A 21603-nucleotide genomic window follows, 5' to 3' on the forward strand; every position below is an offset into this window, starting at 1 on the left:
CAATCAGAGAAATTAAGCTGAAGGCTAGAAAGGTACATTCATTTCTTCCTGCTGACAATGTTGCTGTAAGCAGCCTTTGAAGGGTAATTAATTCAGCACCATACACTGGACCCTTTTTGTAGGAAATTTACAGTGAGTCAAGTATCTTGCCAGCAGCATGCATTAAAGATACTCAGCAAAGAAACAACCTAAAAACCTTCCTGAGAACATGAATTGATAAAAACATTATAAAATCTGCTACACCCTGTCACCATTCCTGATGTAAGCAAGTACATTTTCATTATTCAGAATGTGTTTAATCTACCTTTCAGCATGTCACACTTTTAAGTTGGGAGTTTGTAAAAAAACAGTGCAAATGACACAGTGTTGACATAATAAAAAGCAAAATATGTCTTGAAAACATTAACTTTGGTGAATTCAGCTCAATGTAACTCCCTGACTTTATTTGAAAAGCCAAATGTTGAAAAATTGGATCTAAGCTGCAGTCTTAGATGTAAATGCAAAAAGGTAGGTGTTCCAGCAGTTGCCAGAACAGCTCATGTTAGTATTTCAGATGATGCTGAAAATGCCAGGATACGGCAGAGACCAAACACTTCCAATCTGAAGGACAGAGATAATCTTCACCATTTTTTGATAGCTTTCCTGAGTCTGTTCAACACCGCTTTGGCTTTATCGACAGTGAGATTCATGCAAACATCACCCATCTTGGAATTCCACTAATTTATGGTACAGCAAAACACTGCACAATGTCATTTGAAACCTAAGGGTCTTGGATTCTTCTTGCAAGAGAAAAACCCAAACAACCAACCAACCCATGCCAGATAGAGCTTTGCAAAATTTGAGCTCCATTCCATTTTCCGAATGGATGCCAGTGCTCTGAAATAAATGAATGCCACTATTTCAGCCAATCCTTTCTTGCTGAACCACCAGTGCTATAAAATAAGTGGCACTGCAGGCAGCCATGAGTTAATATCATCTGCATGGGCACAACCTTTTCAGCAACATCCAAAAGTTGATTGAAAACCTCCAAGCCTTCTTTGGCCTGTACCAGATAGTCAGGATCACGGATTTCTGATATTTTTTTTACTGTAGTAACAGTTGTCTTTCTGTATTTTTTCCAGCAATCTTAATTCCCAGAAGAACAGACATTAGATGACAGTCAGATTGACAATGTCAGAGGAAGATTTCTGTACAGAGGCAGCACAGCTAAGCTACTGCCTCCTTCTGAGACTCTGCTTATCTCTCATCCTTGAGGAAAATTCTGGCAGTTTTTAATAATATTTGACTTATGGCTGAGCAATTTTTCAACAGCCTAGAAGACTTGAGGATCAAGCAAAGTGTGGACTGATGAACTCCTCGGGGTGCCCAGTACATTGCAGATTACTGTTGACAAAACCCAGGGGACACGGCACAGTGCAAGTCTCCAGGCACTGCCCTGATTCTAAAGATACAGACAACCTCATCTGAATCCCAATGATCTTCTCACCAAACTAACTAGTAATTTCTGTACAGTGGGAGGAAATGGCATCTGGGCTGTGAACAATGCACTGGTACAACTACAAGTTGTATTCCTTAGTGGTGTAAAGTATCAAGCCACGGTGAGGGTGGGCTGCTGTTCACACGTGGGCCTTCACTAATCTTCATTATTCAAAGGCATGGAGATAGAGGGTAAAGAAACGAAATACTCAGAAAGAGCCTTTAAATCCAAGTTAAATCCCATCAATGATGGCTTTAAAAGATCAGTTCTTTATATCTATAAAAGCACGTTGATGGGATTTTGTGCAATCTGGCTGCTAACATTTGCAGTGTCACAGAACACTGTACAGGCGACTTGAGTGCTCACCTCCTCTCTGAATACACCTCACTATGAGACATTTTGATGAGGAAAATCTTTCACTAGTGACTTCTGGTTTAAAGCACAGCATGCTCTGCTGCACACGTACAGCCAGCTGAGGACCCTGCACCGAGCACAGAGGCACACTAGAGAGGTGCTTTTCAGAGAGTTCATTTTCATGCCCTATTGTTCTACATATTTATAAAATCCTGTTACATTATTAATAGTGATTAAATGTTTAGGTAGTTCAGATCAATAAAGACTCCGTTTACGTATTTACTTTATTAAAAATTAATAAATGACAAAGAGAAAGTGCACTGAATTTGTGCGCATGGAATGGAGTCGAAGTTGTAACTTAAGTGCTATGTACTATGAAAATAAAAAAATTCTTATGCCCTTATTACTGGAACATGGTTTATCTAATGTACAGGCCTAGCTGACAGTGTAATAGTTAGGTGATGTGGATGATTTGTGGATTTCTTTGTCAGCATGTAAGTTATAGCTTCCCAGGTGAACTACAGCATAAAAACTTATGTGCCCCTATATTTCAAATGTTCAAAAAACCCCCAAAGTGTTACCAGGTTTTCTGAGCAAGAAAGTGCCCCTTTCCTATTGCACAGCCTTTTCCTATTAAAGGACAAGCCAATCTCACAAACACTCAGAGATCACTCTACTGTTTGCATGACAGCTTGAGAGTAACCTGTAGCACAACATGGTAAACTCCACACTGATCTATCAACACGCAGCAAACCCAAAAGTTTGTTAATTATACGTAAGTGTCACATGTAAAAATTATTCCACTGCAAATATCAACCAAGTCCTACAGGGCAGAAAGCTGACTGAATACAATGCATATAAATCCAATTGGTCCCTCTCCTTCCTGTCATTATATGTATCTACAGCATAAAGGGGTGAACTTCCCCCTATTTTACAAGTACAATACAGCTTACTTTCCAAAACAGTCCAAGCCTTGTTAGTAAGAGCAGTAGAGTTGCTGTGCATTTATGCACTAGAAAAGTAGTAATGAGAATCTGACAGACAAGATCCTCAGACGCTGGAACGTAGACATTTGCTATCCTTTTAAGTATTTTTTGATCACCAGTGAAGAATTCTCAGCTACCCAGGTATCATTGTTTTTACCTGGTTAAATAATTTCATTGCAGTTCTTAATATTCAGAAAAGTCTTTAAAAGAAAACTCACCTGCTCTCAAATGAGACATCTCCTGGGATGACATGAGTGCTTTCCTTCCCAATAAGGAATCGTATTCGATCATAAAAGAGCCTTGGAGGATGCTGGGAGAAAGGTGGTTGGCTGTGCTGAATAAGGTCAAGGGGATCAGGTGAACCCTGGCACAGAGGACTTGCGTAGCAATTGCTTTGCTGACAACAGTCAGGGTCTACGCAGTCTGTCAAGCCATCTACAGTGGAGAGAAGGGAAAGTTCAGGAAATTGAGTGATTCTGAGAATAAAGCACTGTGTTTACTACTGGGGAGCACAATAGGTTTTTAATCAATTGGAAGGCATGCTGATTATGACACATAAAAATTCAATAAAGCATTAACATACACGCTTAGTCCAGGAGAGGCAGTTCCCTCTAGTCATTAACACTGCATCACCTCATAAAATCTCCACATGACAGTAAGAAAACAACACCTACAAACTAAGTGAATAGAGAAGAGCAGGACTGTCTTCACTGCAGAGCAGGCAGAAGCAAATCACTGCACAACATTTCTTATTCCAGTGGGTGTATTATCCACACTGTGCAGCTGTGGATCTCTAATGATCCTTTATTGTCACTACTGTCTGTCCACACTGGTGAAGAATACACACTTGCTAACCAGTCTGCAATAATGAAGTCTGAAATGTTATCTAACTTCCATATGCATCCACACTATAGTAGTGTAAAAAAAAGTTGTTACAGTGGTCCAACTTCTATTTTAAGCCCTATCAGTTTTGTTAGTGTTTTAGGATGTTTACTTTTTGTTTATTGGCTGCAATGCTGAAATGATCCAAAAAGGGCAGAATCATGACTTCACTCCTTTCTGTAGTTGGTAATGTACAAATAGCTTGATGCAGGCTCTGCCCCAGTGACCCAAGAGATACAGTCTTCTCCATGGATGTTTGCACCAGGAAAGCCCATTTGGAAAGTGAAAATAAAGCTATTCCTCCTCCACCCATTTTCAAACATGACAAACAGGAGAAACAGACAATTTTCCCCAAAAATCTACATTTCTTCATGGACAAACATGCAAAACATTTGTGGGTGAAATTAATTTACTTAACTGTCCAAAGCTTATGATGAAAAGTGAAACACTGAAGTGCATCTAAATTAAGCACTTAAATAGAACTTAAAATTGGACTATTGGCATTTAATTGCTTCTATCAGCAGCTTAGACATCCAAATTGCCTAAATTATATACTCAACCAGAAACAGAATTAATAAGGTCTGGTAAAATGTCCAACTATCTTCTTAAACATTTTATGACTTGGCTGTTGCTAACTTGCTTGTATTGACAAGCACACTAATGCATATAAAGCAGGATTAAGGCACTGTATCCTTCAACAAAGACATCTCTTTGTATTTTGAACAAGGTTGGTCTGAATAAATGTGGAGTCATCATATCACTGTATAGATTTCCCTTGCATTAAAATCGGAATGCTATAGGATCAACATACCGGCAGATATTTTCACTTCATGCTTTGACTTTTCATGCTTTGTTTGTACAAACACTTTGGAGCCTATAAACCTGTACAACTGACAGGGCAAACTGCGTTATCAGGCAAGGCGCTGTAGCTTTGTCATTGACTTCAGTGGGTGAGAGACCCACTTGGCCAACACTGTTCTTTTCTCAATAGAGCACACTGCACTCCGTGAATGCTCAGTAAATAACAGCATAAAATATTCACTTTGAAAAGAAAGGAAAAGCCCTTCTACAGAACAAACAAGTATAATGAGATGAGCTTTCCTGAAATCTGAAAATCCTTGTCTGACCTTGAGCAAGGTAATTGCTTGGCTAAGAAAAAAAAAAGGTTAACAAATCTACCCTACTGCAGCTGAGAAATCAAGAGCAGGCTTGTTTTTGCAATAATGAGCCAAGGTCAACTCTAACAGCTAGCAACAATAACCTAAGACCCAGGAAAGCTGGCGTAGCCACAGGTCAGTGCATGCCTCAAGTTCTTTACGCACTCCTCCAGTCCTGGACACAACAGGCATTAGCCAGCAGTGGGAGACGAACTTCACAGGGCAATGCTGAGTTTAATGACTTTGAGTGTAGCAGTCACTTTATACTCACAAAAACCTAGAAAGCTATGTGAATTTGCTACAAAATGAGTAAGCTGAAACAATAAAGGTCCTCCAGTCCAAGCAAAACCACTTGGGAAGTGGGTGGAGGAGTTCACAATATGTAACAGAGAGGTCTTCATTGCACTCTGATGACAAAACAAAAGAGATTTTTGGGTTGAAACCTGAAGAGCAGGCTTGGAACTGCAAGGGAAAAAGTATCTCCTCTTCTGGTTTCCTCTTTTTTGTCCAAGGAATGAAACTTTATACTCTTAATAAGTGAACAGGAAATTATCATCAAATTACTAGTACATATTCCAAGACCGCAAATATTAAATAATGCTACTAGACTTGAAAAGGGGATAAAGAAATTGAAATCTCTTGCTTTTGCTTTATACTGGTGACAATCCCTGCAGAAGGCTCTGATGTAGGTAGGTGTAGCCATTCAGGACTGGGCTCTGCTGGTGGAACGGTGATGACAGTGGCAAGTCTTGTTCAAGGAGTGAAGGTACTTTCTGGAAGGTACTAATTTCTACAAGCTCACTGCTGCCTACCTGGGAAACTTGACAAACATTGGTTTGGCAGAATAAGTACTAATCAGAAAAAGGCACACTTATTTCAGAATAACAGTATCCATGGGGAACCTTTTTTTGAGTAATTTATTCCCCAGTAGCCATTCTCATTAATTTTTTTCCTTGTCAACAAGCCATTAGATGTGGGAACTGAGCTGACCTGATTCTCTCATTCTTGTAAGAAATAAAAGTGGAAATTCACAGACATATTAGAATGTGAAGATGTACTTAGAAAAGAAATAGCTATATAAACAACAACTAAATGCTTTGCTTTCTCTAATAGAGTCCTTTCTCTTCTCTGCTTCGGTCAACAGCTTACATGCCTGGCAACAAACACTGTGCATTCATACCATATACAAAGAGAAACCAAGGGAAAGCAGTTTTCCATTTTCCAGTCAATTTTCATCTTTTCTTTGCTGTTTACTTGTCAGCAAGGTGACTATCTTATAAACTTTTCCAGGTTCTAATGGAGTTATTTTGGTTGGAATTACTTGCACCTGGTTTCATTTGCTTCTCCAGGCTACAAAAGGGTGTGCTTCCCATTAGTGGGGAAGGGGTGTGAAGCCCCAGAAGTAAGCTGAACAATCCATGGTGAGAATGGTATTTGTCCTACCAGCACCATGAATGTATGAGGGGCTGGATACACCAGGAACAGCTTACAGCCTTGGGAGCAAAGGCTAAAATGTCACTAGAGAAGAAATTGCTAACCAAACTATAGATGCTGATCAAAAGTAGCAGTTTTCTAGGTTACAGATCACATTTGTGACCTCTCTCAAGCTGTATTTTTTTTCCCATTTTTAAAATCTCTTCATTGATAAGGTGACAATTCGTTTCAATCAATCCACCTTCTCAGCCATGAAAAATAAAATAGAAGAATGATGCTAAGCTCAGAGAAGATGCTCCCTGGGCAGGAGGGGCAGCAGTACCAGCTCCTCTTTACAGATTCTTAACACCACAGATTTGGCTCAGGCCACTGGTGTATGTCTTTATGACTTACTAAGTATAATTGCCTGAATAATCCAACTTCTAGTTTTTTTCTCAACAATTAAACAAAATTTAGAAAAGAAATCAACTTGGACAGAACTGAAAAATATTTTCCCACTTTGTGCTAAAGTAAAAGAATAAAACACCTATTTTGGGGCAGGTAAGGAACTCTTAAGCTAGAACAAAACCTTTGTTCCAATTTAGGTTCATTTAGGACTTTTGTTTCAACCTAGACCATTAAAAGAAAAAAGAAAGAAACTCCAAGCTTAAACACCAAGAAGAAACTACTGTAATTCAGCATGATACCCATTAAAATGAACCAGGCAGAACAAATTGGTACAGACCCACAAGTTACATATGGAGGCAGCTTATGATAATGCCAATCATATTTGTAAGTGTATGCAAGGATAACATATTCATCAAGCCCATCTTATTTGAAATGAGATTTTTAATGCAAGAGAATAACCTAGAACAATTAAATCTTGTTTATAAACGTTAACATGAAACTCATTCACTTGAAAAAGCTACAAATACATTAACCAATTCTCAACCAATGGTAACAAAAAAGGGACTTTCCATATCAGGAACCAACAATCAAAGAAACCTCACCATGTTAAGCAAACACTAGGGTTTCTTTTAAATCTCAGGAGACAAGATTCAGAAGTGTGAACAAATCACTGCAAACAGCAAAAACTGTAATTCATATGGCAGAGATGCCTGGATACTGGCATTTTTACTGTCAAGTACCACAAAGTGCATCACAGCACAGGTGCAAACCAAAACGTAATACAGAATGTAAATGATTTTGGTTTGCTATTAGCACTTTCAAATAAGTTTTATATAGAAGACAGCTAGGCACCTGCATGGTACACTACAGATTATACAATAAAGTGATCCATGTTTTGATGAGTCTGAGATTATGGTTTCATATCTTACAGGTATGTATATTTATTCTCAATGGAGTCATACAATGTTTTGCAGCAGACAAAATATATTTTCTTGCTTATACATTTGTGTGTATATATACATTTCTTATTTAATATGTTGGAATGAATGCCACAAGTGTGATGAAATTACCTCCTCAGCTCGGTTGCTACTAGGGTCATGGAAGGCTCAGTTTGTGGTAGGCACAAGACACTCTCTAACGTACACGTTATGCAGCAATCTCTCTTCTACACGGATGATCACCTTTGGCAACCAGGCAAATTGGCAATGGACCTATGGACCTGTCTCTCCAGGGGTTAGTTTGCCAGCAATATACTGCTTTACTTACCATGTTTGGGCAAATGCTGTACAGTGGTTCTATTTCGTATACTTTGTATTTGAGCTTTCCATATGTTGCATAATAGCTATATTAAATCCTCCATAAAGTAACAGTTGGGAAAGAAAAGGTATTTTGTCAGCTACAAGCTAATAGTGAGGACATGGAACAAGTCACGTATTTTGGGCTTGATGTAGGCTATCTACCTTTCAAATCCTGTCTTCTCCACTCTTCTCATCTAACCTTGAATGACTTGCAATTCATGCTGCAAATATGGGACTATCACAGTAAGTCATGTTGCTGAAAATGGATCCATGTTCACAATTAGTACAAATTGTCTGGGTAGCATAACACCTGAGGACATTAAAGAGGCACAGGTGGGGTCTCGGATAATGGAAGCAAAGAACAAAGTGGTTCTAAGTTTGGCAGCGGTGGCTTCCACAGCTCACCAGTGCAGCATGCAATAACTTTCACAGTGGCTTCTTTTTTATTAAACCACTGAGATGCTTTATTAACTGGCTATGAAAATGATGAATTCAATCAGATTGTACTTCCCATGTTACTGGGTTAGTTATTTTAATAAACCATCCACTGTCAGGTTCTGGCAAGCAAAACATAGTTAGCAACAATACTTAAAATTGCTATTCTTCTGCTTTAAAGTTCACTGAAAGAGCAGGGTTGCCAACCCTTCAAGCTTTTGTCACACATGGAAAAGACACTACTAACATTAACTACAACAGGTTTGAAGTTTTACGGTTAATGCCAAACCCAGAATGCTACCAGTGGCGTATATGCTTATATGGTACATGCATATACACGCATGCAGGCATACTCACGCTAATAAATGTACAGTGTGCTCAGTTATATGAAAATCAAATCCAACTCTATTATTCTTGCTGTAAGTAATACCAATGACCTTCATTTTCACTGCTGCAGAGCAACCTAGGTGTGTGTAACTGCTCTCCCGCTCCTGTACTGATCTCAGCTGTCCAGATTTTCACAGAAAGTAAAATAAGGGTTTTAAGTTTCTCCCTGCAGTAAGTAGATTCTGTTCCCTGAACTCCTTGTGCAGTAGAACCTAGAAAACTCAGCACCTCGGCAAATGAATGATTTTTGCTTTTCAGTGCACTTTCATGGTCAATTGTCACCTTAGTTTTGCTTGCCTTCTTTTACAGATTTCAAATAAACATCAAACAATACCTGTGCTGGCTTGGTTCAGCACAGGCTCAGTTAAGTACAGTGAGCGCTGCCAGGATCTAAGCAAACCAAATCTAATAACTTCAGAAGAGACTAAGCAGCAGTAACCATCTTGAGTCTCTAATGCTTATTCGTATGCATTAATCCAAACTGCTCTCAGATTTTAGCTGTAATAAACAGCACGCAGCAGACAGTGAGGCTGTAAACTGGGAACATGGGGGTTTGTATAAGGACCTTGGAAACTCGGCAGTGTGCCTGTGGAAAGGCTGCAGTGTGCTTTATCCAGTGAGTACCGGAGGTGATTGGCCTTCCATACACAGGGGAATGCAAATCTATCAGGGCAGGGTTTTCAGAAGCTGTAAGTATCCCTGGGGAGCCCTCGCTGCTCAGCAACAATGAAAACCATTCCCATCAGTATTATTTATATTGTGTAATAATAGCATATTACTTATATATGGACTCAATATCTCCGTGATGGATAGGTTATTAAAATGCCAATGGATGGGTCAGAAATGCATCAATATTTTAGCAGCACTGGTTATCAACCCAAGGCTATGCTGAGTCGTATATTTTATCATGCTTGGAAAAGCTTGGAGAAAGCTACAATAACTGTCTGAAATGACTGAAGGGATATTTGGTAGCAAATTCAAAGCCTGTAGTGAATAGTATTTTCTTTAAAAACAAATAGTCAAGATTGAGTCACAAAAGAAAAAGAAAATGATGAAAAGAGATTCAGGCAAATTCAAAAGAGAGATCTGTATCAAAGAAATTAATGAGAGTGACAGGCTGCAAGTTTCAGCTTAAGATAAAGACCTGCATGTGCAGCAGGAATGTAAATATATATCAGGAGAGTTGCTTAATTGTGGTTTGGCGGAGCAGAGGGGTGGAACTGGCGTCAAGTGTTCTCGGCCTGGGACACACTGGTTCTGCACTGCGCAGAACTCAGCAGAGCTTTCAAGCAATCTCCTGGATCTACTGGAGCTTCCAGATTAGTCTAAAGCAATGGCAGAACAAGAGAAAATGACCTGCTCAGATGAGCTGAATGGTCATAAACTGAAAATTAAATCATGTCAGTCATGACAGTGAAAGAAGAATAAGAGCTAGGGAATAACATGATGCTGAGGGATGTGAGGGAAAGGCCCCACTGCAAAGGACATCTGTTTGACTTCTTGGCATTATTTAATGGACATCACACTGCTAACAGACTGCAGATGAACTCCACAAGAGCAAGTGCAAACCACGCTGCTGTGCATCTGTTATAATGCTGAGACCTTTTCAATGATATTTGTAGTGATATTTGAACAGGTAAACATGCCCTTAAGTCTGCAAGTAGGAAAAAGCCAACAGAGAGTTATGAGATGGAATGGGAAAGACAATGATGGCACAGTCAGAGTACAGTACAGTGGATAATAATGGGGCTCTAAGAGAAATAGTACTTTCCCTGCTCCGGAAAATATGTATGCATGCGTTTAACCTTACCACCATGGGTAACTGCACTGATGGGGAACTTGGTGCTTCAGTGGATGTAGAACCCAGATGCCTATGAATATGCTTATACAAGTCCTTAAAAAATGAATCCAGGACTTCCTCCTACCCAAAGCTTTTGTGCTGTTACTACAGACTGAACAATAACACGAACACTTCCTCATACCGAATAAATGACATTATTCAACCCGTATAGTTGGAACTAATAAAATACTTCATTTTCTAACTCTTTTTTTTTTTTTTACAGTGTATTTGAATGTATTTTTATATAATAAAAATCACAATTTTTCAGTATCTGAAAGTACTGTACAAAAAAATCAACTGGAAACTACACAAAATTATCACTCTGCCTAACTCCTGAAATTCAGCTTTACTGCAGCTTTGTTCTCTGGTTGTAACTTCCACTTAACGAACTTGAAGCACAGAACACTTTCCAAGGACTGAGATATAAATGTTTGATTTAAACACAACTGGAATGAATAAGACCTTTGGTAGATGAGAATACCATGATTTAAAATATACAATGACACTAAATTAGGTCTACAGCATGATCTCTTGGGCTACGTGTCACTGACTGTGATCACATCATAACGGCTTAGGAAGTTACTACCTATCAGCTGAGTTTCTGTAACTCAACTGAGTGCATGCTCTTAACTCACCACAACTGCAGGCAAAAATCTTAATAGGTTCCATCTTTATAAACCTAATCCAGTTACACATCTTGACGGAGGGTAACTCATTATGCCACAGTAATATTCTCATAGCCTAAGGCACAACCTCCCAGCAAACAGGACTTAACAGGTAATGTCATGTCTCCTTCCTAATTTCTGTTTTCACTGTTGTGTATGTATACAAACCCCGAGACATCAGGAATCAGCTTCTGATTTTATATTAATCTAACACCGGTACAACTCCAATGACTTTGGGGAATTTTTCTAATTTATGCTTATGCCAAATCAGGTCCTATGAACTTCATATACAAAAAGAAGTGGTTTTAATATGTAGATATAATTTTCTTATATAAAATTGATTGTAAAGGAAACTTAATTACATTTAGCCCATCTGTAGTAGCTGGATTAATTAAATATTTCTCTGCACTTATCTCTAATTGTAACGTCAACAGAGCTGTCCTAGTACATGTTATGTCGCCATTAAAAAGGAAAAAGAAAATTACTTTTAAAACCTGCAGTGAAATGATGTTAAGTGTCTGCCTTAAACTGACAAATTCAAGGAGATTTAGAGTTAACACTGCCAACCCTTTCAATAACTCACCATTATTGCAGAATAAAAAGTACCCCAAATCACAATACAGGGCAGTTTATACAGAGCCAGTTCATGGAGTGTTATCAGAAAGTGCTTTGCATTACAGGCTAAACAGGTTTTTTGTGGACAGATTTAAAGAGTGCAGGCAAGAAAGTCAGTGGCTCGGACAGCAGGGGGGAGCCCCAGGCAGATGGGAAAGCATCTGTGGGGCAGTGATGCTAGCTGTGGGACCTTGTGTGAGAGGGATGCACACCAGTGCAGAGAAGCAGAGACTGGCAGAGGGGCGGTTGTTAGGCTTGTAAATAAGGTGGAAAAGGAAGGATGAGAGAGGAATAAGGTGATTTTGAATGGGGTTCAGAAATGATGAAGCCTTTGCCAAAGGGACAGCATGGTCTTAGAGCCCACAGGATGCAAAATCAGAAGGTCTCAAAATATATCTGTAAATGAGGAATCATCACTGAGTCAGAATGTTTCTACTGAGGTGACCTCAGTTCTTGGCCCTAAATCAATCTTAATTTATCAATGACCTAGATGAAAACAGACAATTACTATACTAAGGTATACTACACTACAGTGGGGGATGAGATCTCTCCCAAGATACTGAGATGGTCTTTAAAAGTGTGACACAATCAGATAATACATGTATTTCAATATATCTCAGTGTACAACCCAAGGAAAAAAAAGTAACTGTGCTTGGGACAGATGCATTCACACTCTGAATGAGAAAGCTGCACAGCTCCGAATATGGGGGCAAGCACACCGTAAAGGATGGTATTAAGTAAAGGAGAGGAAAGCAATAGTCCTGCTTGACTGTCCCGTAAATAAGTATTCCTGAAACAGACAGGAAAAATAATCAACTCTGAGAACAATCAGCGAGGACTGTTGTGGCTTTTCTCCTACTGGTAAGCTTGAAACAGAGTCAGGATGTTTTTCCTGACAAAAAATGCACTATCTCATATACAATGAAGTACTGGAAAAGAGGTGGAGCTTAATTTAGGAGAGAACTATGTTTTTTACAGCAAACCTACAAATTACTTCTGCGTACTTCTAAACTAGTTTACTTGATAATCATTCAAATGCAGGTCCAGATAATTGCAAGAATTGTGCTGCGTCTCAAGTTTAGAATGAGATTAATGTTAAAAAAATCATCTCTAAGTACATGCTTTATGCATGCAAATGTATTCATTTAATATTAACATAAGACTAAACTCTGGATGCATTTTGACAGGGAGAGAGTTTTTTTTTTCATTTGGGTATCCATTGGCTGTCTTTTCTGAAGTAGACAATAGTTATGAGGTAGAGTGGAGAGGAAGAAATTACCATTTTTTTATTTGAAAGATTAAAAATCAAGTACTGGGATGATGGGTATGGCTCATACATAATTTCTGCCTTCACAGAATCACAGTATGGTTGAGGCTGGAAGGAACCACCAGAGGTCATCTAGTCCAGCCTCCTTAGACCACATTGCTCAGGATTATGTGTCCATATGGCTCTTGAATATCTCCAGGGAAGACAACTCCACAGCCTCTCTGGGCAACCTATTCCAATATTCAGTCATCCTCACAGTTAAGAAGTTCTTCTGCAAGTTCAGGTGGAACTTCCTGTGGTTTAGTTTATGCCCATTGCCTTGAATAACATCTATCACAGGGGTCTGTTCCCTCACTGCACTGCTTCAGATGAAGTCAGTGTTAAAACTGTCTTGAGCAGACAAACACTGACATTTAGTTATAAAAAGGAAGACGCACACCAAAACTATAGATTCAAATGACAGTCAAGGATGTGACAGAGAGACATGAATCATACCTCCATCATTGTCCAGGTTATCTCCACACACCATTTCCATGACAACGTTACATCCTGAGCCACTCCAGCCTACTTGACAAACGCAGTGCCATCCATTCTGATCAAGAGTGCACCTCCCATTTCCGTAACAGAGACCTGGGCAGCCATCTAGAACAGAAAATGTAAAAAAGAAGCCTTCATGGAGTAATTTTCTTCTTATACAGTTTCAATTGTTCTTTAACATTCTTTCACCTAGTATCATACTTGCTGCCTTCAAATGACCACAGTTCCCTTGCAAGCCATTTATATTTTCAGTCAAATATGGACTATCCTAGTCCCTCCCTCTGCTTGCCCAGAAACCATTTCTCAGTGATGAACAAAGGTTTTTTAGTATGTAACACTTTATGTGTAGGAAAAAAGTGAGCAAACATATAAGAAAATATTTAACAGTCTGCAATGTGCATTTCTTTCTTATTGAAAAATAAGTTGTAGATCACAAAGGAAGATACATATATAATAAATGTTTACATAAAAGTTATACATGGAAAATATTATATGAATAACAAACTGGCATGCAGACAGAATCCTACACATTGCACGAAGTGGAGGTGACCTTTTTATTCTGTTCATAAATATCCAGCTGACTGAGAAAGAGCCAATTTCATTTATGCTACAGTACAACTCTTTCCACAGAAGGCAAATGAAGGAGCATTTCCTTTCAATGTCCAGTTCCACTTCATTTACATTATAGCCGATTCAAACACGACAAACACTTGCCCTTTAGTGGCTCTGATTCTAGATCAAAACCAGAACAATGAATGTAGCATCCCCTGGATTATATACTTGTAAACTAAGAATCAATAGTAATTTGGACAGTCTCAGCTAGATCGCTTGCCTAAAAGAGTGAGAGAGGAACTGTCTCTTGGATGTGCACACTCATGTCCATCTGCTTGCATAGTTTAGTGCCAGCTCAGACATTTGTCATATCCTCACCATGTCACACATGGAGCCAAAGGAAATGCACAAAGCTCAGCAATAAACTTAACAGAACACATGGCCTCCCTTCCAAGAAGGCTCCTTTCTTTTTGCCTAGATGGACATACAGAAACTGAAAGCCCTTCTGTACTTGATAGTGAATATCAACACTTGGGTGTCATCAGAGAGAAATTTTTTATTTTAGGAAATAAAAAAGAGGACTAAGTTTGCATATGTGTTTGGCAGCCCCAAGATGCTCCAAAAGGACTTTGGAAGAACCAACCAGAGAGTCTGATCTGTCAGGCTGCGATTTACAGCCCACACACAGCACATTTCCAGGCAACCTTACACTAGACACATCATCTCTCTCCTTCTCACCCTCGGCAGACAATCACATCTGAAAACAGGATTGGAGAGCCTGACCCTCTTGCTTGGAAGAGCTGGAGATGGGTGGCACTCACACTGAAATTCTGGAAGTTGCTACTCTAAAATAGCACGAGGTTGGCAACCACCAGATACATCATAAAAGCCAATTATTTGCCTCTTTTGGGGAGCTGGGAGAAAGGGCAGGATGTGAGAGCTGTGCTGGGAAACAGGGATGTTTTTCCACTTCAGTTCATTGTCCTGCTGAGTTAATTCATTTCTTGTATAAGACTAGATTTTGCTGCTGTGTGTGGTTACCCTCTACGACTGTAATTGTAATCAAATAAATTCTTACATGATTGTATTCTCTAATTCTGAAGAAATAAAGTAATAAATGCAAAATAAACACCCTGGTCTTTCTGGAACAGTGGTTACTTTGATATTTCAGCTAGCGGCATTTTTTCAGAGGGTAGTGTGCACATTTGCTCTGCAGAGCATGGCCATGGCTGCGGGACTGCTGTCAGACTCAGTGAGGGTACTTGCACTACCATGAATAAGCAGGACCTGTGGCAAGGCATGTAAACCAAATGAGCAGCACCAGACATAAGCCAACATCAAATTTAACTCTTGTATCAAACGATTTGAAGAGAACTATATCACATCTAGCATAGATAACTTTCCAATAAACCTCCTTCCCTGTCAAAAGAAACTTACTTCAAGCACAAATGACAAAAACCAAACCAAACCAAACTTTTTGTTCTCATGTATGACAGGATCAACACAAAGTTTTCTGAGCAAGTCCTCAGCTCTGTCATTACTCTGGAAAGGCAAGCAAGAGCAAAAATCTGATTTGCCCGACAGAGCACATCAGATGACCGCACTAAACATGCTTACATTGCTATAACTTTGCAAATGAGCTGAGCACATTATTTGTTAAAAACTGCATTTTCTTCTGTAAATCCTCTCTGTGTGTATATCTATGTATCTCCATAAACAAACAATTTATCTATTCTGGCAACTTTGCAGTAGAGCAGCTCAGACATAGCAAGTAACAAAAACCACTTCATTCCCAATACTTTTGTATCTTTTCATTATTGTTTCACAAAGCTGATATGAAAAACTTACCTAGGTCAGCATCTAAGTAGTGAGCTTAAAAAAGAAAAGAACAAAACTGAGATGGATTGAACTTCTTTACCCAAATATGGACACCATTTGATTATGGCTTGCCACCTGTTAGTTAGCTATAACATGTCACCCTCTTACTGCAGTTGGATCTATTCCTGCTACTGTGATCAAAACACTGTGGATGTGATTGTTCTTCATCTGATGACAAGCATGCAGAGGACAGCTTGGGTCCTACCTGGCAGTGAAGAGCAGCTCTGTTTATCTTTTTAATTATTTTGGTCCTTTTCTGGATTTGCTCTACACAACCTTTAGAAAATTAGACTGCTCCTCCTTTACAAACCTAATTCTTGATATAGTAAATCTGATTGAGCAAATTCTAGAGCCAGTGAATGAATGAAGCAGGAAGCAAGCATGAGAGCTTATGCTGCTTATCTCTAAAAATTAAATACCCTGCTATTACAAACAATTAAAACATTTATGAAAAATGTTGCTTTGGGGCATATTAGGGAGAAACACTATTAGACTTTGCAAAAAACTGTTGTATTTCATTAAAAATGTAACTATTACAATTGTATAGTAATGGTTACTAAAGACCTGAAAGCCTTACCTTATTAGGAATATTGTTAGAAGCCAACTATAGGAAAACTACCTCTAGTAATAAGTAAAATATGTAAATCCCCAGACATGAAAGCAAGAGATTCCATGCAAGAATTACTTAAGCTGAATAACAGCTACATCCCCTCACACCTTTTATTTGTTGAACATTCTTTCCTTCCTGACTCAAAGTTCACATACGAACACAAGCCAAAGATAGGTTTGGACCAAGATATCTTTCTTCTGTGTGTTTTTAAATAATAATTCATCACTGTTATTTCCTCTAAAGAGAAAGCTGCACTGAGCTGTTATTCTGTGGGACAAGCAGGGTGCACTATCATTGCCAAGGCACCTTTTTACACCTGGCCTTACTATGGGTCTTTGGTTTCCCAAAATGTCTTCAAACAGACAGATGGTTATGGCAGTTCTTTGTATAAATGGTTAAGATTTATGCATTTTATTTTTCAAGGTACAAAATCCCCTTACCAATGGTGCAGTGGTCCCCTTCCCATCCAGGGCTGCACTCGCACTTCCCATCCTTGCACTGGCCGTGTTCTGCACAGTGAGAGTGGCAGGTACGTTCTTCACAGGTTGGTCCAACCCAGCCCTCTTCACACTGGCATATCCCTCTTGAACAGACACCGTGGGTGCCACAGTCCAGGGTACACAGCTCTGCACAGGATTACAGAAAGACATTACATGAAACAGCAGTTTCATACTATAAATAGACTTTGCACTGATAACCAAATTTAATCACTTCTATACTAATATTACTCATCAATGGGAACAAATATGGGATTTCATCACCCAGTACAGACCTCACACGATCTCTCTGCCTCCTTTGGCGGTTATTTGCAAGATCATTTATTTGTTTGGGGTGGGGGCTGCAAATGATGGCTTTGGATATGGTAGGGCAATGGGTCTGAAGCAGACAAATAATGACATGAAAAAGTCCAGATCTTTTGACTGACTTCAGCTGAGGCTTTTAACCCCCAACATGCCAAGTCTATTCCTAGGTCCCACCACCTCAGTTCTGAAGTCTATCATAAACTCAAATATTGCAAGTGTGCTGAAACAAAGAATGAAGTGGCACATTAAATATACACAAGAAAACGTCTCTGAAGTATTCAGATGTTTGTAGTGATTACAAAATAGCCTTCACTTAACAGTAAGAAGAGCCACCAGAAAGGTAACAGGGAGAAAGCAGAAGAGCAGCACCTCGTTCTGATGGCAATACGCAATACTACACAGCTGAGAGGCCATACAGATCCACCTTGTTCTAAAATGGCCTTCAAACATTAAATTTTTTTTTCCATCCTGACTTTCATGAGTCAACTGCTAAGAAAACAGAAGAGCTGCTTTGGGAAGACAGGAGTACCTCCTTCATGGCACTCAGAAGCATTTCTCTACCTGGGCATTGTAGAACACCACTTACTGTAAAGTGGAATGAAAATCCTGAATTATTTCAATACATCACAATATGCCAATTGCAATCTACTTCCACTTAGACTAAAGTTGTTCTGTGAAAAGAATGGCTTCATTATAAAAAGGTTCCATGTAGTTTGAATTTATTTAGAATAATTAGTGTCAAGAGACAGAATTTGCTTGTTGTTCTGCAATTAACCTGCCACAGAAATGTTTCGTCCTTCTTCCTCTCAGAAAGCAGCTGATAGAACTACAAGTGTAAGCCAAATAATCATGCCTGCTCTGATTTCAAATGTCACTGTTACATATTTAGTTGTGGCAAGATTTTTCCCTTGACAGATTTTAAACAATGATCATTTATATCCTGGAAGTATTGTATATAAACATTCTTCAAAGCATTTGTAGTGACAAATCCTGTCACTGTATAGACCAAGAAAAGTTTCTAAAGTTTAAATTGAAATCTTATCAATTCCAATCATTTTACCACAAGGAAAAAGCAGCACAGAAACAGACACCGCAGATGTGCTGGGCTCTGTCTTGAGTTAAAGTCTTGCCCTTATTTTTGTTAACAGCCAGGGTGATGGCAGAGTGTAATCGAAAGAATCAGTGGGTGACAAACTGGAAGAGCATGGTCAAACTCAAAATTACCTTCAGAAGCAGAAGGCATGGTAAAGAACGCAATATAAAATTCCATAAAAGTAACTGTGAAGTACTGTCCTGAGGAAGTCAAAAAAAGCTATATAAAAAATAATTTTACTATGCAGACTGTGGCGTGTTTTATACTGGAGTACAAGCTAAACACAGTTATTGGATGATATTCCTGCAAGAGAGTCTGTAAGACAAGGAAAGAGAATGCTCTGCTGTATTCAAATGAAAACCTGTGCTGAGCCTAGGGCATTATCCCCCAAGAAAGACTTGATTGCTGCCTACTAATCATTTATTAATCTAATGCTTCATGCCTTGGACTGCCTGCCTGCAGGTACTAGGAAGGATTTTTTCCCCCTTGCTGCATAATTTGGCTTGGCTTTTTTGTTTTGTTACTTGATTGTTCCTTGGAAACCTGGGAGACCCCCCCAGAGGACTACATGGGGGACTTGCTCTGTCATTTTAATGGTACTGAAGTGGCCCAAATACTTGCTCCTACGATCAGGATGTAAATCCCACCAGATCTGGGACCACAAAAGAACCACCCCCAGGCTAGACTGGCGAAGGACTACTGGCATTATTTTAACCTATCTTTATAGCTTGGCACATGGACTAACTCCTGAGAATTAAATCTAACAAATTACCCGCTACTTCAAGGATTTAGGCTGCTAGAAGGATGCCTTTGATCTCTCCTGATCTCCCTCCAGTTCATTATAATTACTTCTTTTGGTATTTTAATGTAAGTGGCAAAGATTGTTAAAGGGATTTTAAGAAATATTCTGTAGTTTACACTAAACTGGGGTAAATTGAGGAGATGTTTTTTTTTGACTCTTCTGGATTGAGCGTCTGCACATAGTTGTTTTGCAGTTGTGCGACTAGCTTAGTTCAACTGACGCCAAAACTTCAGGGAATACTATGAGCATCAGTACGCAGAAGTGACAATGTAGGCTGGAATGACTGAAGTGGGGAAACAGCAACGCACAGAGCTTCCGATCGTATCAGCAGCTCCCACCACTTCCCCATCTGCAAATCAATCAAAGAAACAGCTGTGAAAAATCTCAAGCACATTCCCACACGTGGCATGCATGCCTGCCTCACCTCTGCGAGCAGTCTGATCACAACAAACTCATCTTCCAAACAAGCAAAAGAAACAGCACAGAGCCAAAGGCAATGTAGGCACATCCCTTCCACAGGGACATGGATCTTGCACACACTCCTATTTACAACCCCAACATTAAACAGATCTTGAAATGTTTGAAAGTATCGCATTGTTTTCCCCATGTTTCACACAAGGAATAAAATATTTAAATGCTATTTAAGCTCCTAAATCCAATCAGATTAACAAAACAGAAATATAAGATTTCCTACCATAAAAACCATATCCTAGGCCAGTCAGTATACAGTCTTCCCACAAGGCTCCTTTTTTAAAATTCTATACTCCCACATAAGATCATACATAGCCAAACGATTTTTCCTTCATTTTTGTCTACTGAAATACAGTGGCTTCCTCTATCCCAACCACACTGTCTTGGAAAGACAACACAGCAGGACAAGTTCCGGATCACAAACTGGCTCTATGTGGTAGGAAACACTAGGTTAGTTGTCCTGTACCCAGGTATTCAGTTTTCACACCTTGTTTCTGCCAGCAAGTCAGGGCTCAGTAACCGGATACTGGTAAATGAGTAAAAAGCATCACAAAAAAAACTGCGTCAAACCTGTTCCAGCAAAGGAATGCTGAACGATCTTACCTAGCTTTTGCCTTTCCTTCTAGTAATGCATTTTTTTCCCCCACATTTAATCTCAATCTTCTTTGAACAAAATCAGATCAAATTCTGTAAGCACCTGATGCAGTGAAACCTGTTTTCTTAGTTTGGACCAGACACCTTCCTCAGTCAGGCTAGTTGACCTGCTCCTCAGTACTTCATGGTCACTGAGAGCAAACTTGAGACTTACATTTGTTTGGGTGATTTAATATGAGGCTTCAGAAATGCCGTTTACCATGATAATGTATTCTTCTGCCATGCAAATCCAAGATTCTCCCCAGACTTCTCACACAAAGCAAGGGAAATCATGCCTAACGTCATCCTATTAATGCTGTGGCAGAACCTGCAGCTTTAATCCACAGCTAATTCAAACAAATTAGATTTAAAAAAGCCTTATCAGTTCAGGTTGTCCTCTTTTTAAAAGCAAACTAACTTCTTAGCTCCTCCTGAAGATAAACAAATGCAGAAATATCAGCATAGCAGGGAGTCACATTAGCATTTGTATTTGTATTGAGAGGCTGGGTTTTCATGGCAGACTAGAAAAGATGAGATACTCCACTGAATGGACAGTGACTGAATGCAATGGGAAACAATACAGTAACTTGAAATAGGTAGAGAGTTTCAAACAAAGCTGATGTGGTAAAAATTCAGACAGCGCTGAAGTCAGACACCGAGCCAGACATCATGCAACTGTTCTGCTCAATGCAGCATCTGCCTCCTTCCATAGGTGATGGTCCTACGTGATTCAGAAGCACACCAAAATGCACACACAACGGGCCAGCACAATGCAGCAAGGGCTTTGAGCTTTGAAGCAGTTGATACATCCAAAGACTTCTGTTCCTTCTGACTGAAACAGTTATAATTCCACTCCCCCTCCTTTCCATCCACCTCCTGTCTCTCTGGTCCCTGCCTGGAGCTTATCCCCTGAAACTGGTGAGCTCATTCAGATCATGAAAATGGCAGATAATTATTCCCTTTATTTTTCTGGGTTAATACCTGACAGCTTGCTGAGCTAAATCAGCCCATCGAGGGATCAAAGCAGTAATGCAGGCAGG

The 21603-nt window shown here is 39.4% G+C and overlaps 1 protein-coding gene across 8 annotated transcripts in view; it reads right to left on the reverse strand.

Moving 5' to 3' along the window:
* The window catches only part of TENM1 (teneurin transmembrane protein 1), a 579830-nt gene that overhangs the window by 77116 nt on the left and 481111 nt on the right, over positions 1 to 21603 (reverse strand). For all 8 annotated transcript variants that reach the window (XM_057425125.1, XM_057425126.1, XM_057425128.1 and 5 more), the window contains 3 exons: positions 17202 to 17387; positions 13680 to 13826; positions 3036 to 3252 (listed from right to left, as the gene is read on the reverse strand). In XM_057425125.1, the coding sequence (XP_057281108.1) occupies positions 3036 to 3252; positions 13680 to 13826; positions 17202 to 17387 (550 nt within the window). The remainder of the gene's footprint in view (positions 1 to 3035; positions 3253 to 13679; positions 13827 to 17201; positions 17388 to 21603) is intronic.

Source organism: Pezoporus wallicus, unplaced genomic scaffold (genome assembly GCF_028554395.1).
Source record: "Pezoporus wallicus isolate ANWC-B61680 ecotype Strahan unplaced genomic scaffold, APGP_CSIRO_Pwel_v1 scaffold_6445, whole genome shotgun sequence".
Classification (NCBI taxonomy): domain Eukaryota; kingdom Metazoa; phylum Chordata; class Aves; order Psittaciformes; family Psittacidae; genus Pezoporus; species Pezoporus wallicus.